General features: G+C 36.2%; 3 protein-coding genes across 3 annotated transcripts; all 3 read left to right on the top strand.

Annotated features, from left to right (window-relative positions):
* The first annotated feature begins 1,771 nt into the window (after positions 1–1,771).
* On the top strand, positions 1,772–4,883 carry LOC306772941 (B2 bradykinin receptor-like). Its single transcript, XM_079262605.1, has 2 exons — positions 1,772–1,897; positions 2,988–4,883. The coding sequence occupies exons 1-2, from the start codon at positions 1,878–1,880 to the stop codon at positions 4,006–4,008; spliced, it is 1,041 nt and encodes a 346-aa protein (XP_079118731.1). The 5' UTR covers positions 1,772–1,877; the 3' UTR covers positions 4,009–4,883.
* Positions 4,884–13,228: 8,345 nt separating this feature from the next.
* Positions 13,229–14,125, top strand: LOC306772193 (G-protein coupled receptor 4-like; the record flags this gene model as incomplete). The annotated part of the gene is made up of 1 exon (XM_079261608.1): positions 13,229–14,125. One exon carries the CDS (start codon positions 13,229–13,231, stop codon positions 14,123–14,125), a length of 897 nt encoding a protein of 298 aa, XP_079117734.1.
* A 2,043-nt stretch (positions 14,126–16,168) lies between these two features.
* On the top strand, positions 16,169–17,122 carry gpr65 (G protein-coupled receptor 65; the record flags this gene model as incomplete). The annotated part of the gene is made up of 1 exon (XM_079261607.1): positions 16,169–17,122. One exon carries the CDS (start codon positions 16,169–16,171, stop codon positions 17,120–17,122), a length of 954 nt encoding a protein of 317 aa, XP_079117733.1.
* Between the last annotated feature and the right edge of the window lie 3,498 nt (positions 17,123–20,620).

Raw genomic sequence — 20,620 nt, 5'->3', positions numbered from 1 at the left:
TTGATTTGTTCTTGTTGCATTTTATCTTATAAGGTGTCTTAAAGAGTTAGAAAAGGCACCCACAAATAAAATGCATTATTATTCTTAGTAGTAGCAGTAGTAGTAGTAGTAGTAGTAGTATTAAAATGCATTATCGAACTACTTCATTCCTTGACATGTAATATTACAAACAATGATGTTTTAAGTCAGTGTGTTTTAGACCAGTTTTCAGTCTTGTTTCAGATTTGAACTTTTGTAAGATTTGACAATTATTGAGTTAACTTAGTCGAAGCACCTACAGTGGAATAAAAAGTCTCACCATAACAGTAACAATGTTACAGTCATGTCTGCTGATGTTGTAGCATATCTTTTAACTATAAAATAGTCCATGAAGCTCTGTGGGCTGGAGAGAGCAGAATGTTGTTGTTTTTTTTATCTGCTTGATGAAGATAGTTCTTCATCACCACATTTATATGAGTTCATGCTTTTAATGCTTACAGTTAGTAGAAGATACAGACTGCAGACAGGACAGTCCAGCAGCCAGATTCTCCTTCAAAGCTGTTATCATAGATGCAGTATGTGCCTCAGCATAGTTTGCTTCAGTATAACAAGCATTCTTTTCTGCCCATCTTTTCTTCTGAGAGACTGTGAGTCTAAAGGGTGTTTTTTTGTTGTTCCTGTCAAATTACTAACTTGGAGCAAATTCATTGTAATTTGTTTCCTAAACTGTTTTCTTTTTTAATTAAATTTCAAATTGTATTTGACAGGAACAGAGTGTTGTCTTTGCACTTATTTTCTCATAATTTTGTTGTCTCATCCTGACTGTTTTAGACATGTTACTAATATCAAGTGATGGTTAATCCTTATGAAGAAACAGTTTAATTTCTCTTATTTAACATGTTCTTTCATGAGAGTCGCATGTCATTTGGTTTTAATTAACATTTCTTGCAGCGTTTCATCTTTATAAATTAGGATTGATTATGATCACCTGTGGTTTCCTGTATATTGCATGATGTAACATGTTAAACAAGTTTTCTGGTTTTGCATTAGGACTTTCCAGAAGTCTCTTTGAAATCACGTTTGTTTTATCTCTGTGCCCTCAGTATGTGTTGCTAATTTTGAGAACAGTTAAACAAGTTAAGCTACAGGAGATATGATTAACTGGCAACTTACGCAACGCATGATCTAATATTATGTCCACAGAAGGCAATTTAATCTATGTTCTGAGAATTGGACCCACTGCAGAAATGATAACAGGTTAGTTTTGGTTGGCTTCATCAGCAGCAATAGATAAATATATACATAACGAAATAAATCCCACGCTTGCACTTTCAAGAAACAGAAAATACAGACTCACTTGTTGCTGTGTCCACTTTAACCGACATGTAAAATTAATACTTTTTTCCTTATATATAAGTTATACCTTTATAAGGTGTCAAATTATTTAACTATTCTATAATTCTTTCTTGTAAAAGTTTATTTATATATTTTTCTTTATTTTGGTTATTTATTATCTAACTAGTACATGTATGACAGTTTGCAGTGTGTATTTACGATAATACCCTATTTGCAAGGGCAATATTACACAGATTTGAACAAAGGTGTGCATCCAGACTTGCCTCATGGTGAGCCTCAGGCACAAAGCAATGACAAAAACTGCTGTTCTCAGAGTCAGGCAGTGCTGCTGTTGGAGGGGAAGACAGAGGAGGAGCAGGATGAAGAAAGGGGTGGGTATTGGAGTAAAATTTGATATTTCAAACCCTTCTGTTATTCATTTAGTATCACTCGACTTTTGCCTTGAAGAAAACAAGTCAGAGTGCAAGAAAAGACAGGTTCAACAGGTACTGGAAGACCTTGCTTTGTGGTTTACTGGATTTTTTTTTTTTCTGCAAGGAAGAATGAATTCTTCAGAACCACGGTATGTGTAAGCTTATGGTTTACTTTTCTTTCTTTTCCCTTCATTCTTTATTGTTAGAAACTCAGTAAGAACCTCTGATTGAACAGTTTTCACCACCAGTTGTTTTCAGTGAGACTTGTCTGCTAAATGATTCCACCAATCCAAAAATATTTTCCATGTTGCTTCATAGGTTACAGTGATCCTTTAAGCAGCTGCAACGAACATGCTCAACCACAAAAAAAAGGAAAAACATTATGCACTTTATAGCACTCCCATTTAATTTCAGTGTATCAAATGTCGAAGCTAATACCATGCTTACAAAACTCTGGAAAAAGCTGTTTAGGTCTTTTTAGGTTCTGGGAACAATGATCAGCCTTTACTGCAGCTGTTTTTGACATTTTACTGTACTGTCGTACTTTAAGACATATGCATCTGAAAACTTTGGATACAATTAGAAATTTATTCATGATTTGCTGATGGAAAAAAAATGTTCAAACATAAAACACATTTTTGGGTGTAAACAAAGAATATCATAACAATGACTGGAATGAAATGCTAAATTCTAATGGCTATGGAAACAGCATTTCAGCACAAGTTAAACGTTTTGGTCAATAGTTAAATAAGTAAGAATTTATGACTAAAAGAAAAAAACATGTTTAAAAGGTGAGAAACTTCTGACGTTGCAAGAAAATTCCTCTTCAGCTTTACGTATTGTAATGATAAAAAACAGTTGCCACCTTCGAATGCAAGCAGTAATTTTTAATGTTGTGTGTGTTTCTGGTTTACTAAGTAATTGTAACCATTTACATGAAAAAGTGTTTACTTGAGCATAATTGTTATTGTTTATAATTTTAACCAGTTAAACAAGCAATGCCACATGATGAGTAGAATAAACTACTTTTAACCAAAAGTGTGGTTCATAATGCAGAACTGAATTTTGCTGCACCTACTCAACATTTCACCACATATTTTTGTCCATAATAAACTGCTAAATCATTTTATAAGAACGACTGTCTCTTGGTACCCTATGTAATGTTTTAAGGTAACTGTAAATGTTTGCTCCACTTTATTTTAGTAATATCTGGTATACATTCTTTTTGTTTCTCTGCAGTTTTCCTGCCAATTTCAGCTCGGCGGCTGAAAATGATAGAAATGCTACTCCATGCAACCTTAATCCAGACGACTGGACCTTCAGAGTGATTCCAGTTTATATCATCTTCATTGCAGTGATGGGAGTTGTCCTGAATCTGTTTGTGTTGATGGTTTTCTGCCTCCATAAGAAGGCCTGTAATGTCCCTGAGATCTACTTAAGCAACCTGGCTGCTGCAGACCTTCTTCTGGTGTCCTGTTTGCCCTTCTGGGCTGTCAATGTTTCCAAATATTTTATCTGGCCTTTTGGCAAAAGCCTGTGCAAAGTTGTCAATGTGGGAATCAAAATGAATATCTACAGCAGCATCTACTTCCTGGTTATGGTTAGCATAGACCGTTATTTGGCTCTGGTGCACCCACTGACCCAGGAGAAAATGCGCCGGACTTTCCATGCCAAACTACGATGTTTATTAGTGTGGATTCTGGGTTTCCTTCTGAGTATTCCTGACCTCATCTACAGAGACATAAAAGAAAAATCAAGAGGTCTCGCTTGCATTCTTAACTATCCAGCTAATACAAATCAGCTGTTTGATTCCCTGTTGTTCATCTTTGGCTTTGCCATCCCTATTTCTATTATATCCTTTAGCACTTTCAAAATTATCAAAGCTCTGAGAAACAGGTTAGCAGAAGGTGTAAATGTTCAGAAAGTGGACAATAAGGCTACCACTCTGGTCCTGGTCGTCCTCTTGGCATTCCTGATCTGCTGGGTGCCATTTCACCTGACAAAGATTCCAGAGATGCTCAAACGAGCAAAAATTCTGACGCAGTGTCACCTTCTCCAACACTTGCACAACTGCCAACAGATCTTTACCTACTTTTCCTTCTTCAACAGTGTCCTCAACCCCATTCTCTATGTCATTGTGGGGAAAAACTTCCGGAAAAAAGTTATGGAGCTTTTCAAGCAGTGGAGTCATAACAGGACATCAACCATCAGCCTCACCACCACCACTAGCTCGTACTTTGCAAGAAATGATAAAGTTTGAGATGCCTTGACTGTATTTGCAAATGCATATGAAATGACAAACAGAATAGTTGAAATAATGGGTGTAGTCATTATGGATCCATTGTGGCTTTTTGTCTGTTTACATCTGATGCAGCTTTATGGGATGTGCTTCCAGTTACCGATTTTCCCACTTCATCACTCACATCCAAAGAGCTCTTATATAAAAAAAAAATGCTTTCAGATTTAACCGGAAAAAAAAAACGCTGCTACATAATTAAACAGCATTACCATGTGTGATTTATGATGCAGGATGCAGAAGTGATTTACAAACAAATGAGATGGAAGCATGCTCTGTATTTCTGTAGCTGTATTTCAGTCATGTACATACTATATATCCTTGTCTGCAAATATGTGTTTGAATATTTTTATGTCATATTTCTGCTGAAAACAAGCTGTTATAGTGGTCAACATCCGTGATAATGTAACTTGTGCATTTCCTTTTGTTTTGACTCCAGAAATATTTTTGGATACAAGAATATGGCGAATCTGCAAACATTTGCATTCTTGATGCTTTGTACACTTTTTTGTATTTATACTGTTCAAAGTCAGCTGACAGTGACTCACAACCAATATCTCTGAACTTCGCTAATGTTTGTTAGCGTGTAATAAATTTAACTCCATGTGGTGTAGAAACAAAGTCTCAACCTTTATTTCTTAAAATATACAACAAAATTATCTATATTGACTCTCCTGACTTCTGTAGTTTATATATTCTTTTCAACATGAGCAAAATTTTGCTGCTTTTTTTTTTTATAAATCAACAAAGAAATAAAGAGGTTGAAGCGTTGTGATACATCTGTTAGCATACAGAAGGCAAACAAACTACAACATACAGGGCAGCAGGTAAGCAAATAACTGAGAGAAAGAAAAACATTCATGATATCATGAATGAACAACAGGTATAAAGTCCAAATGAATGAATGAATGAATAAATTATAATAATGGGAAAAGAAATGTAAAAAATAAAAGTGAAATGCCAAGTAGGACAAATAAATAATTATGTACATAATACTTTTTTCTATAGGGATTTTGATATTCTTAAAATAAATTATTATTATTATTATTAATAATAATAATAATAATAATAATAATAATAATAATCATTATCATCATCGTCATCATCATCATCATCATCATCTCAGACAGATAAGACCATTGGTGGAGGTGTTATTGAGTTGGACTGGTTACTGGACTCCCAACTTCAGACACCCCCAGCACCCCAATCCCAAAATACTGCCTAATATCTCTATCAAGCCAGATTTAACCTGTGTTACATGTTTTTGTTTGTTTGTTTTGTCTGTCTGCAGATAGTGACATGCAATTTAAATTTGGCCCAAAGTGCAGTCTGTGTCCTGCGTTGGCTGAACAATAAGAAGAAGCTATTTTAGGGCTTCTTGTTAGAGCTGTAAATTGCTGTTGCTTTTTGTTTAATTTTTCCAGACTGTGGCTTGCTTCCATTAAAAACAAATTTCCTGTAGTGTGTCTTAAGTAATGGCTGCACGGTGGTGCAGTGGTTAGCACTGTGGCCTCACAGCAAGAAGGTCGCTGGTTCGATCCTTGGCTGGTTTGGTCAGTGGCCTTTCTGTGTGGAGTTTGCATGTTCTCCCTGTGTATGCATGGGTTCTCTCCAGGTACTCCAGCTTCCTCCCACCATCCAAAGACATGCATGATAGGTTAATTGGTCACTCTAAAATTGCCCCTAGGAGTGAGTGTGAGTGTGGTTGTTCATCTCTGTGTGTGGCCCTGCAATGGACTGGCAAGCTGTCCAGGGTGTACCCTGCCTGTCGCCCAAAGCCGGCTGGGATAGGCTCCAGCTTCCCCGCAACCCTGAATTGGAATAAGCGGTTCGGAAAATGAATGAATGAATGAATGTGTCTTAAGTGTGTATTTATGAAGTTGCTCCCTGGCAAGGAATACCTGACTCAGCATGAATTTGCCATTACTTGTTTGAATGTTATAAATCATAGATTGTTTATTTATACTGAAGTATATGTCAACGAACTGCCTGCTTAGATATTTAAAACTATTATTGCGTTGTTATATATTTCAATAATTAATAACGCGACTCCTCCTCCTCCCTCACGATGAGAACATTCCTTGCAACAGGCCAAAACTTTGGATTACTCCTGCAGGGCTTCACAACAGACGTAAACCTGGTGTGTTATGAGTAAGAGATTTGTCATGTCCGCAAAAATTAAAAAGAAAAGAAAAAGAAAGAGAAACTAATCCTTATCTCACCTGCAACCCACCCCCATAAAATGAATCAGAAAAAGAGTATTTTTGCAGGTTACTGCTAGGTTACCTGACCTACTGTAGGACTCTACATCTGAGTCTTGGCTATTTGTTTTCAAATAAATTTGAACACAGCCCTGTTATGTTGTGAACCTTCAAGTTTGGCTTTGACAGATTTTTCACCTAAAATACTAATTAAATCCAATTTCTTTCTTTCTTTCCACTGACGAGCTGCATCAGTGTTATGCACCATGATTGTACTGCCACAAATATTTACAAGTATTTTTTTTACTTACATATATCACAGGAATGTGATATTTGTCTAATTTCTGTGACATCAAGGTTGGTTGAATTGTGGAATGCCAATTCAGACTGAGATGCTTCAACACAATGCAACATGTATCTGTTTTAGAACTGCATGAGAAACTGGATTTCATGAGCACGACTCTTGAGAAAACTGTCTCTCAAGAGCATGTTGCTGTTGTCAAAGGACAAAAAGACAGTCTGCAACCACATTTTTTTGATTGAAACGTTAGCTCAAGTATCTAACCAGCCTGTAAAACTGACTGGAGACTAAAAGAAATCATGACCAAAGAGTAAAACTTAAAGCCAAAGTTTGCAAGTTTTCATCAGTTTTTGACTGTGCCTGTTCTGACTCACTTTGCCAGTTTCAGATCCAGGGCTTCAGAGTAGTCCCAGACTAAAAGGCACGTTGGACCTAACTTAACTCAAAGTCACTTGCAAAGACTTGGCTTTAATAAGTTCTAGATTTAGTTTATTCTGAATGAAACAAAGCCATTAGCAAGCGAGATGATAAAACTAAGTTCTTAAAGATTCTTAAATCCTTCAAAGACCATGAAGTTTGACTTCTGCTTAGTAATTCTCTGGGAAAATATAGACTATCTGAATTATTTAAATTAAGGTTAATGTGCTTCACAGAGGCATGGCAGAAACTGCCTGCAGACAGGACGAATTTACTGAGTTGTTTTAAATATATAACTTTTCAAGACTGCTTTCAAATAACGTATTAGAGCAAATCTTGTTGTCTGAGCAATGACCAAGAATATTGTTAACTAGTTTGTATTCACTGAAACACACTCATAAATACATCAAAAAATCTTTTTACTTTTCACTCCATCTGTCATGATAGACAATACAATAGAATAACCAAGCCCGCCACTGTCATTATCCCTTTAAATTACATTTATTTTCATTTTCCTTTGTGTCTAAATGACAAACATGAGGAGGAGGCGGTTTAGACGAGCTCTCCTCTGGCTGGCAGCTCATCCTGTCAAGCTGACGTTAGCTTCAGTGGAAAATAATCCTTGTTAGACACATATACAGTCGTCCTCAAATGTATTCATACCCTCCCATTAAAGAAGGAGAAAAACAGCTGCCTGGGAAATAAGCTGAAGTTGACAAAAGTAATCATAAATAAGTTTCATGAAAACCATGACATTATTTTCAAATTCTGGTTCAATAGAAAGATTTTTTTAAAAAGCAAACCAATATGATAAAATAAGATCTGTTACATCACTCAAAAACTAATACATGTATTTTTTAACATCCTTTGATGTTTTCACTCCAGGTGTTTTATGTTCCTCCCAGTCAGACCTCTGCACCTGTTGACAGGTATTTTGTCCCACTGTTCATCAGATAAATGCTTCTAATTTGTCCAGGACCGATTTGTGTGTTTTTTCTTTAACGCAATTAAATGACAAAACAGTGTCTTATATCACTGGATTATAATTTAGCACATTTTAATTATTGTTCCTTATTTCAGTCTCCAGTTATCTGAGTGACTGTAATAAATTCAGTCTTTTCTTTAATGAAAGGGGACGAAGACATCTGAAGACAACTGGAATGAAATTCATTTGTGGTTATTGGACACAATCCCACTGTCCTTCCATCTTGTCTGCTGGGAGATATATGTGTGTATATACATAAAAATAAATAAACGGTCTGGCTGGTGTGGTACCTACACTGCCGCTTTGCTGCTCATTCTTTTCTATCAGGACCACAATGAATTCTGGGATAGGAGAGGGCGCATGGGATGCATCTCTTGTATCCTTCCTTTTAAGATAATCTGGAGCCAAACAAAGTGTGGATTTGAAGGGTGGACTCGAAGGAGCCTTTGCATTGAGAGCCTTGACATTGCACCTACTGAGTCCCCCCTAGTCCTTTTCCCACACTCACACACACACATGCACACATAAACAGCAGTGTATCGTGGGTATTATCCTACAGTGTGATGACATTGGACCTAAGCCTGCTCATCAAACTGGATTACCTCCTATGAGAAATACTACGCTGGGACATTCTGTGGAAGCTTCCAAGTCTCAAGTTGAGGACCAGGGTTTCATGCCTTTAGTCCCCTTCCTCTGATCTGTTTTGCCGTTTGAGGGCTCCTTTAAACCATTATTTTATTACTTTTGCTTGTTTTGTTTATTTTTCAATTCAATTCAATTCAACTTTATTTATATAGCGTCAAATCACGGCAATGCCATCTCAAGACGCTTTACAGACAGAGGGGAAAACATAATGAAGGCCAATTCATAACAGCCTATATAAGGAAACCAACAGATTGAGTTGAGTCCAACTCAATCTCCCATCCTGAGCAAGCACACTGGCAACAGTGGGAAGGAAAAAACTCCCTTTTAACAGGAAGGAAACCTCCGGCAGAACCTGGCTCAGGACAGGCAGCCATCTGCCTCTGCTGTGTGGGGGGAAGAGGACAGAAAGACAACAGACAACAGGAACTGCTACCTGCTGAGACAGGAGACATACATGTTAATGATGCAACACTGTTATGGGGGGGGGGGGTTAAAAGAAAGAGATAAAGAGAAAAAGAAAGAAGTTCAGTGTATCAGGAAATGTCCCTCAGCAGTCTAAACCTATAGCAGCATAACTAAGGGATGCTAACCATCCCTAGCTATAGGACTTATCAAAAAGATAAGTCTTCAGCCTAGTCTTAAAGGTGGGGAGGGTGTCTGCTTCCCTAACACTAACTGGGAGCTTATTCCATGAGAGGGGCCTGATAACCAAAGGCTCTGCCTCCTGCTCGGCTTTTTGAGACTCTAGGAACCACAAGTAAGCCTGCAGTCTGCGAACGAAGTACTCTACTTGGTATATAAGGAACAATGAGGTCTTTGATATATAGTGGTGCCTGGTTGTGGAGGGCTTTATATGTAAGGAGAAGGATTTTAAATTCTATTCTAGATTCAACAGGCAGCCAATGAAGAGAGGCTAAAGCTGGAGAAATATGATCTCTCATGCTGGTTCTGGTCAGGACTCTGGCTGCAGAATTCTGGATCAGCTGAAGGCTTTTCAGGGCATATTTAGGACAGCCCAGTAATAGAGAGTTACAGTAATCTAGTCTCGAAGTAACAAAAGCGTGAACCAGTTTTTCTGCATCACTCCGAGACAGAATGTCGCTAATTTTGGCTATATTACGTAAATGAAAGAAGGCTGTTTTAGTAACCTGCTTAATATGTGGGCCAAAGGACAGGTCAGGGTCAAATATTACTCCAAGGTTTCTCACTGTAGCACTGGAAGCTAAAGTAATGCCATCCAGGTTCATTACAAAACCGGAAAATTTAGCTCTGAGTTTTTCAGATCCAACGAGAATTACTTCAGTCTTATCTGAGTTTAAGAGGAGAAAATTTCTAGACATCCAAGTCTTTATGTCTATGAGACAATTTTGTAGCCTATTGGGCTGATTTGTTTCATCTGGTTTAAAGGATAAGTATAGTTGAGTATCATCTGCATAACAATGAAAGTTTATTCCATGCTGTCTAATAATTTTGCCTAAAGGGAGCATATATAGCGTGAAGAGTATTGGTCCAAGTACAGAACCTTGAGGAACTCCATGACTTACTGTAGTTTGGGAGGAGGACTTGTCATTTACATGAACAAACTGAAGTCTATCAGATAAATATGATTTAAACCAGCTTAACGCTGTACCTGTAATTCCAATCACCTGTTCTAGTCTTTGTAACAGAATGTATTGTATTTCTTTACTTTAGTCTTTTATCAGTTTGATTAAAATTGCAAAACTTGTTCTAATGCAGTCCTTTTTTAACAGTGGAAAATGTTCCTCTTGCTGGTATTTCAAAGAACCATCAAACCACTGTGTGACATTTATTTTCTTTCATGTTTTCCTTTTAGATATTTAAATTTTGCTCATGGGAATTTTTGGCTAAACTCTTCATGGATACTCATCTCCATCGGACTCTGTCAAGAGTTTATGGGGACGCTTTTACAGAACTGGAGGGAATTTTCACTCTGGGGTTCATCTTGTTCCCACTTCAGATTCCTTCCCCTGAGGGGGAAATGTTACATGTACAAATAACTTAAATCCCCAAAATGAATATGTTTAATGTTTATAATTATGGTGATTCAAAAATTACATGTACGAGACATTGACTCATGTATCCAAACTACCAGGATTCATAGAAGAAGCATTGAAATGTCATTTAGGGTGAATAAATGCAGCCTAATGGTGACAAGGAGAGGGAAGGTAGTCCCTAAAAAGGGCATTGCACTCTTAGAAGGCAGAATGTAAGATGTTTAAGAGCTACAATACTTTGGAATACCACAGGCAAACGGCAACCATGAAAAACCCACATGGAGAGCAACAACAGTCAAATACCTGCAACGAGTAAGGCAAGTCCTGACAAGTCAGCTCAATGCTAAGAACAAGATTCAGGGTGTCTACAGCTATATAATGTCAGTGAAAAGGCTGGCCAAAGGAAGTTCAGGCTACACATAGTAAAACGCACGATGCATATCTAGAAGCTATGTGCTTTGTAATAGAGCTTTTTTTGGTTGGTTGTGAAGGTAAGACGCGTAAATAATCATCAAATTCAGCTAAAAAAAAAAATCTTTATTTGTGTAGTGTTTTGTAAAGCTAAATTTGAGTAAAGTAATTTTTTCCATGAATATTAAGAAGTCAATAATGTGGTTACATGGTTTACCACTACATTCATATTTGCAAATAAAGTCTTTGGGTAAAGAATTTATATACAATATAAATTTCTCTATGTCTCTCCAAAATACAGAAAAATGAGGAACAAGTGTGTAACAGTTTCTGCTTCAAGAGGTACAATTACATGAAACATATTCATTCATTTGAAGACACTTAAATCACAGAGGTCAGTATTGTGCAGCGTTCCAAATGCATTTTTCTAAGATCCAAAGTTAAAAGTTCTACCAAGTTTCATGCTGATTGCAAATTCAAAAGAACATTCAAATGGTCTTTTTATTTTTGACAGCTCATCAAAATGAAGATAAAAGCAAAATGCCAAATACAATCCATGAATAATGGTTTAGATATCCATAAAAACTAAGAATAATTCTTTTTTTTTTCCTTTTTTCATCGTGCAGTTCTCTGCAATTCTTCTCCGCTTTCACTCATCAGCCCCAAAGCATAGCTGTATGCACTGGCACAGAGCCAATAGTGGGTTAACTTATCTGGCAGGGTCAACCTGGTGTCCATTAAGAAAAAAAAAACAATGGGCCCACAGAGCAATACCTTTCATGGACTGGTGATCAGCAAAGAAAGTTCTGCACTACCTAGACAAATAATTTACTTCGGCACCACAGCAAAAAGGGGTTTTAAAATTTTAATGGATGCGTCACTAAAAAAAACATATCAGGAAAATATTTAGTTATCCCTGCTGCCACCCAAGGAAAAATAAGAAAAAGGTCTTATCATATTTAAACTTAATTAGTATAATTGTAAAAACAGGAAAACATAACAAATGCAGAGTGCCCTACATTGTACATAAGGGCTTATCATTTTACAATTTTAATTTTCTTTCTATATTTTGAAAATTAAAGCTATTAATTGAAATAATTTATTAATTGTTCTGCAATTGTCTATAACTGCACTCATACATCTGACAATTATGAACAACACGGTACCTCACCTGCCTGCGCATGGAGACTGTACGTGTGTGTCTGTCTGTGTGTGCTGCTCAAACACGTACCAGTTTTTGCCTCATATTGCCTTTAGAAAAAAAAAAAAAAAAAAAAAAAAAAAATATATATATATATATATATATATATATATATATATATATATATATATATATTTTTTTTTTTTTTTTTTTTTTTTTTTTCCCCACAACTGTGGAATCACAAATGATCCAGCAAATACATTGAAATAACATTTTCTTCAGTTATTATTGGCTGAGTAGATACTTTATACTTTTGTTTCTCTTTTCCCTCTGGAACACAGTTCCATCACCTCCAACAAGCCTTTATATGGTGGTTTTTGATCACTACATCTGGGAATGAAAGGGATGAAGAAGATTGTAAGGCTTCCTACTCCCCTTAGTGGATTAGTTTTGTAATGTCAACAGATGTTGGTGGAAATATAAATGAAAAATACGTTGTTATGGCAACTTTGTATGTTAATGTAGCAGCCCACTCGTGCCTGGTTCGTGTCAGCAGCACAATGCTGTCTTTCAGCTTAATGAAATGCAGCTGAACTAACAGCACTCCCTGTTAATGTCTACACCATCAACTATTTGGAATGATATGAAATGCATGATCAGGAACATATTTTCCTGGTAAGCAATATGTCCTGTGTTTACAGACTAAAAACTATTCGCAAAAAATATGAAAATGCTAAACACTTTTCTGTAAATGTAAATTTTAACTTCTTCTGGCCCTAAATAGTTTCCTACCTAGAAGTTTGTTACAAAAAAAAAATATCTTATGAAACTTTAGAGATCTTTTAGACTTTTTTATTTAATATATCATGTATCATGTAATGAAAACTTACTGGATACTATTTTAGATCTAACCATGTCCTTCCTCCTCAGTTATTTGCATTTTGGGGCTTATCTTAGTCCACAACAGAAAGCTGTCAGTTCACAGTCAGGATCGGACCTCATCCTGTCAGGATGGACTCCATGAAGCCGACAAACACATGCTGGATTAACTCCACATTGGAACAGCAAATGTATCCAGCTGTGTATTCTTTTTTCTTTATCGTGAGTTTTCCAGCCAACTGTTTGTCGCTGTATGTCGCCTGGAGGTTAGTGATGAAAGGAAACAGCATGGCAGTCTACCTCATCAGCCTTTCCATTTCTGATCTACTCTACAGCATATCTCTGCCTGTTTGGATTGAATTTGCACTGCACAGGGATGTAAGCGAAGGTCTCTGTGATGCAGTGAATTTGGTCATGTACAACAGCTTTTACGCTGGCTCTGGTCTCCTCTGCTGCATCTCTGTGGATCGCTACCTAGCAGTGGTCTATCCTCTTTACTTTCGCAAGGTCAGACAAGTGAGCACAGCAGTAATTGTGAGCAATGCTGTTTGGATTCTGGAGATTATCGTCCACATTCTCTTACTTCACCACATGGGGGCACTGCAATCTTTAAGACTCTTGTGTAATCAGCGAATCCCAATGGAACAAAAAGATGTCAATGTTGCCCTGACTCGAATCATCCTAGGTTTCTTGGTGCCCGTCTTCATCATGACTTTCTGCTTTCAGCAGATCATGCACTCGCTCAAACAGAGCCCCTCCATTCTAACAGAAGAGCGCAGGAAAGTGGGACGGCTGCTGCTCCTCCTCCTTCTAATCTACCTGGTGTCTTTTTTGCCATACCAGACTGTCATGTTGCTCAGGGCCATACTGGAGCCAGGGAACTGCAAATGGGCTAAGATGCTAGAAGATCCGTACCTGGTCACAGTAGCCATCACAACTTTGAACAGCACACTGGATCCTATAATATACTGTTTAATCAGTGAAAGTGCCAAGAGAGAGATTAGGAATGCTGTGAGGAGAGGGATTGAGGTTTTCACAAGAAGGAACTGCTTTAAAATGTCGACGGAAATTCAGATTGTTTCTTAATCTGTAGTTGCAATTGAAATGGAAATCTAAACACTATCTAGGCCTGTGTGGTTTAAAGTGGGAAAAGTGGAAATGTTATGTTAATGTAGTACCAGTTCAAAGTTTGGACTTCTCTGCCCATCATTTTGATTGAGTAGATTGAGCCAAACCTTTGATTGGTCCCTTATGAAAAATTAACTTTTCATGCATAAAATAAAGGTAGATTTTACTCTTGCTATGCTATGAGGTTTTAGATGCATTTTTCCACAAAACAATCTTTAAACTAGATAAGTACTCAGAGAACCCAAACCTGCACCAGCTCATCTCCACCCATATGACGATATCCACAATATATATATATATATATATATATATATATATATATATATATATATATATATATATATATATATATATATATATATATATATATATATATAAATGTATGTGTGTGTGTTTGTATATTTTGGAGAATTGTGGGGACAAAGAAAACGACCTATACGTTGTAAATTTGTGTTTATCTCTTGTTTCAAACAGTTTTATCACTTTTGCTATTTTCATTTTGTCCAGAAATGTATCTGACTAAAGAAACAACTTGCAGATGTGGGTCAATGTTTTTTGTGATTTATATACATATATATATATATATATATATATATATATATATATATATATATATATATATATATATATATATATATATATGTATATATACATATATATATATATATATATATATATACATATATATATATATATATATATATATATATATATATATATATATATATATATATATATATATATATATATATATATAAATGAGACAGAGTTAAATAAATAAACAAGCCTATCACTAAAGAGCTCATCTGCCAAGTCATAGCAACCAGCTATATTGTCTCAGCTGTGCTATGGAAACAGTTGCTTAAATGTGCCTTTATAAGGCAATAATCGGCATCACCTTTTCCTGAGTGCAAGTCTGTATTGATAGAGCAAACACTGAAATGCAGGGTCTTATTGAAAGCTAATTAAATCTGCCTTCTCCTGGTTTGTTTTGTCCCTTCACCCAGTGGATGACACAGTAGTCAGGGATCACAAGCAGGAAGCTGGTGACCCTTGCACAATGATAAAGACACTGAAGAAGAGACAGCTAAATGAATCAACTTGTTTTTACTTTAATAAGAATGGATTTTATGGACTGAGTTTAAAGAGTGAATACAGCCCAAAAGAAAGTAAGTTTTGACTTCTAAAACTAAAATAAACAAATAAAAGTATTTGTTGATGTATTTATGACTTAAACACGACACTAAAGTCTTTCTCTCATTATATTATTTTAGACAAATCATGGCTGTACTGGCCTTTACGCTTGAAACTGAAATTAGACATTTACATGAGCGTAAATACTCTTCAACTATTGTTTGTCTTATGCTGAGGTCATGTGATAACAGGATATGTTCTGTCTTTACTGTTAAGTTCATGTCTGAGACAAGATAACAGACATGATACTGTCAAAATAACATCTAAATATCAATACGCCACCATATATAATTGTCTGAAAGTTATTTTAGATTATTATAATTATCAGTTGTGCTATTTTCATTGTTATTTGTTAAACTATATCATAATACTTCACTTTTAGTTGATATTATACTTATCAAAACTGCAAATAATTGTACAAATACATATTTTTATTTATTAGACCTACTGTAAAAGTATCTTTTATTAGTCTCCTCTACAGTTCCATATCATTTCTGAAAAATATGTTATTTAGCTACTTTAACAAGCACAAAACTGTTTTGAGGGTGACATTTTTTGCTTTTAAAAAATTGTGACATTCCTTGTTTGAACAGAGCTTAAAAATCACCTGATGGAAAACAACTGATTAGGTGGTTGGACCAAGAACAGACAAACAAAAAAAAACCCATGGGAGATTCAGTCTCAGTCTTTAAAATGTTTTAAATTGTTGGGGACCCATTCTTTCATTGTTTAAAAAAGTGGGGTTTTTTTCTTCCCTTTTCTGTTATATTGTTTACTAGGCATTGATATACAAACACATCATCTGCAATGGAAAACACAACCCTGGCAACCAACTTTTCTGAATGTCACTCAGGTGATAGTCCGTCCAGGAGAAGAGTGTTTCTGTTCTACTACCTTGGTGTCATGATCACCGCCATCCCACTCAACACCTTCTCCCTCTATGTGTCCTGGCAGCACATCAGACAGAAGAATGATCTTGGTGTGTATCTGTTCAATTTGGCTCTCAGTGACCTGACTTTCACTGTTGGTCTGTCATTGTGGCTGGACTTCCTGTGGAGAGGGGTTTGGATCCATGGAGGCTACTTTTGTATGCTATCAATAAACTCTCTCTACACCAACTTTTACACCAGTGAGGCTCTCCTCTGCTGCATTGCTGTTAATCGCTACTTGGCTGTGGTTCATCCCTTAAGATATGCATCCTTGAGGAAAGTCAGCACTGCAGTAGTGGTCAGTATTGCCATCTGGGTGTTGGTGATTTGCTTCAACGCCACCACCATCACCTGGGAGGACTCATACTATGAAAGCAAGACCACTTCATTGTGCTTTGACATCTTCATTCCACTGTCGGACAACCTGCTTCATATTAGCATAGCACGCTTCTTTTTGGGATTTCTTTTTCCAGTTATTCTTGTCTTGTATGCTACCTGGGGGACTTGTCTGGCAGTTAAATCCAACCAAGCCACAAAGGATGAGGAGTGTAAACGTATTTCAAAGCTGCTGACAGTGGTTCTGCTATGTCTTTTGTTCTGCTTTGGACCGATCCATGTCATAATGCTCATACGCATACTGTTGACTGACTGCAAGAGTTTCAAATGGCTCCTCTATATCTATAAGATCAGCACAGCCATCACATGTCTCAACAGTCTCATGGACCCTCTGCTTTACTGTTTTATTACTAGAACAGGAAAAGCAAGTGTGAAGCAGGTCATTCTTCTTTTTCTGGGAAAGATTAAAAACTGCAGCAGTGAAAGTACTGTTTAAAGAACTGCTTTAATAACTAAATTAATGCTTTTGAGACATTTAAAATTCCAATATTAACAAAAATAATGCAATATGAACCATGCAACTCTCTAATGTGTATTATTTGACTATCAACACTGATGATATAAAACAGAAATGAGCAGGGAGACACAAGGTAACTTGGAAACTGCTATGCTGTTTGCTTTTCTGTGTCAGATTAGCATTGATAGTGTGTGCTTTTTTTTAAATATTCAAAAGATGTTTAGGGAAAAAAGGAAAGAAAAAGAACATAAGAAGGAATTTTTTTTTTTGTGTCTGCCGCAGTTCATGTAAATAGTATTTAGTAGGAAAATATTATTTTGCTTTCCAGTTTGTTTTCCAGCAACTGAGTGATTTTCATCACTGGGTTGTGTGAAGACACATCTGTCTGGTTTCACTTCACCTTTTTATTTTTGTTTGTATTTTTGTCACAGTATCAGTATTTTGACAGACAAGTAAAATACAGGCACCAGGGAAGAAGTTTTGTATATCTCAGTAGGTGATTATAAACATTTTCCTTTCAGGCAACACTCCATAAGAAAACATCACAAGGCTACTTTGGGAGATTAGAGAAAAACTTTCTGTATGTTCTGAATGTTATGTTGTCTGCAATGAAATGGTGCTACTATACAAATGAAAGTTTTAAAAGGCACATGGAGTAAAAATAAAAAGCTTGTGAATTTTATACAAATTTTTTCATTTGAGCATCAAAAAGAATGTTTTAAGTTTTGGTCATTATGATAATTGAGTAATGAAATATATATTAATCAGTGTGTATGATTAAATTTAACCAAAGAAAAGCATTGAATTTCTCAAAAAAAAAAAAGAAAAAAAAAAGAAGATGAAAAAATAAAAAACTGGCATTAAACTCAGTCATTTAAAGATTTTTTATTAGTAGATTTTGAGTTGACAATGTCCAAGCTTTTAATGCAAATATGGATATCTAGAACCCTCTAGTGGATACTTGAGATACTACAGTATGCAGTTTTGTTTTTGTTGTTGGTTTTTTTTTTTTTTGTTTGTTTGTTTTTTTTGTTATGTTCTTTCATTTCATCATGAAAACAAACCAAAGGAAGGTGTTTACTTGTTGGGTATCACTGGAAGACAGAGAAATAAAATGAAAACGATTGAATTAATAAATCAACCGACACCCACTATTCTTGAGCCTCAGAATGTGTGTCTTAAGGAAACAAAAAGACAAGTGAATGTTTTTGGGACCAGGCTTATGCGTGTTAGATGACAGTCAAGTCCCTATAGTGTATCAATTTGCTATTTATGTTGACAGAACACCATGACACTTTAGAGAATGTCAACCATGCAAGGTTTTGCCTCCCACATTATTTTGCTCTGGTGTTTACGATGTGTGACACCTCGCATATTGCCATTATAATAAGACAGGCTGGGAAGGACATGTGCTGCTCCATGTGAGTCTTTGTCTATTTGTTCTATTAAATATAATATGCTTCACCTAATACTCAATAACCTACATCAGCAGAAATGCTTGCCTATGAAGCTCACCTGAAAGCCCATCTTTTCACCTTTCATTGCCCTTGACTGTACATAGAGAGCTTCTTTATAAGTTAAGCACAAGCTTTCAGAAGATAGAAGTACTGTAGCTCAGGGAATCAGTCTCTGCCTGGATCCTTGCATATCTTACCAGTGGCATGTGTGTGAAAGCCTGCTCACTAAGGCAGGGGGGATGTACCAATTTTAAATCTACACAGATGATCTGACGCTGTGCACAAGAAAATAAAAATGTCATTATTCTCAGAACTAAAAAAGTGAAAACTGACACTGCAGCTCCAAGGAAGATAATGAATAATGATGTGAGTCTGTTGTAACAAACACTGAGGAAAACAAGAATTTGGCAGCTAGCATTGGATGCTGGGAAGAAATCTGTGTGGACGCTCAAGGTAATGTAAAAATGTGCATGCTACAGAGAAAGTCCATATTAAAAACACAAGTAAGCTAAAAATAAATTAATTTTAAAAAAGCAACAGAAGAAAATATATTGAAGTCTTTACATGTCCATTATGGACATTACATATACATATTTACAATGCAAACAAGAATCAGACGGATTGATTGACATGATTTACACCAGTACATTGCTGTTTCTTGTGTTTTTGTTTTTTGTGTATGTGTGTGTGTGCATATGTGTGTATGTATCCCCCCCCTTCTTAGGCCATGTTTTAATTTAAATTTTTGTTTTTTTAGGTGCTACTGTGTTAAAATAAACTAAAATCTTACCCTAAACTGTGGCTTATGTTACATGAAGCAACTTCAAGTCAAACTTTGTTTGTATAGCACTTTTCGTGCTTAAAAACAATACAAAGTGCTTCACATTATAAAACAATTTACATCAAAATAGATAAAACACACACACACATGCACCCATAGTCCCCTTTCACCCACCGACACCCACCCTCACCCATGCCCTATTAGCACTATAACAGTTAAAAGAAGATGAATGGCCAGGTGCATTTGTTCAACTCTAAATCAAATTTGTCACAATGAGAGCATTAGAAAAGCAACATTTCTTTCTTCAGTGACTCTTTAACACAATGTACATTTATTGTTATGTAACCATTCTCCTTGCAGTGTCATTTCTCCAAATATTATCCAAACTATTTTGCTATCCCTCACTCGTTTCCTTCTGGCTCTCCAGATGTGCACAGCTTGATTCAGCCATAAAAAGATGTGCCATGGGTCATTAGAGGGAGAAGAAGTGAAAAGTATCAGAAGCATCATGGCCACTAACTCTTTCAAAATCCTTACTTAATAAATGTTTTAGCTTGTGCAACAAAATGCTGTTTCTTTAGTATGTGGTTATCTGTATTGTGCAAGAAACATGTTCATCTAAATTAGACAATTTAAAAAAGATTGTAACACTCATCAACACTTGATATTTACTGTTTGCTAATAGCCTCAATAAATCAAGGTCAGTTTAAACTCTTTATTGTCATTGTATGACAGCGCATCCAACAAAATTGTAAGTGCTGCTTCAAATCATGCATTTCCAAAAACAATTTAAACTAATAAAAACTAAGGTAAGAGTATATCAGCAATAATAAATAAAAACAATAATGTACTATTAAATCTAATAAATCTATTTTTGTTTTTCATTAATCTCAGTTCCCATTGATTTTACAAGATTTCTTTTTCAAGGGAGTCCTGGCCAACACAGAAGAAGTCCAAATTTAATTACACGTAATATTGTCACAATCAGCCCTGCTTCCTCCAGCATTGCTGCTTGCCACACCCCTAACCAGTTTACTGCTCTCACCTGCCACTGCCACCTGTTAACCATCGCCATCAGTTCAGCCTGGGTATATATGCAGCTTCCACCATTCACTCACTGCCAGATTGTCATTGCTTTCATGTCTGACCTTCCAGCACTCATATCCGAATTGCCTGCCTGTTACTGACGTGGTCTGTCCGTGACTACTGCCTCTTGTCTTGCCCTTGGAGCCTGCTCCC

The sequence above is a fragment of the Telmatherina bonti genome (genome assembly GCF_933228915.1).
Source record: "Telmatherina bonti genome assembly, chromosome: 22".
In the NCBI taxonomy this organism is placed as follows: domain Eukaryota; kingdom Metazoa; phylum Chordata; class Actinopteri; order Atheriniformes; family Telmatherinidae; genus Telmatherina; species Telmatherina bonti.
This window is presented reverse-complemented; position numbering and strand designations above follow the sequence as displayed.

What these genes read in the sequence shown, in the direction of transcription:
- LOC306772941 (XM_079262605.1), top strand. Translation starts at nt 1,878, where the DNA reads ATGAATTCTTCAGAACCACG. An exon ending in ATGAATTCTTCAGAACCACG is followed by an intron (nt 1,898 to 2,987) that starts GTATGTGTAAGC and finishes GTTTCTCTGCAG; the next exon opens with TTTTCCTGCCAATTTCAGCT.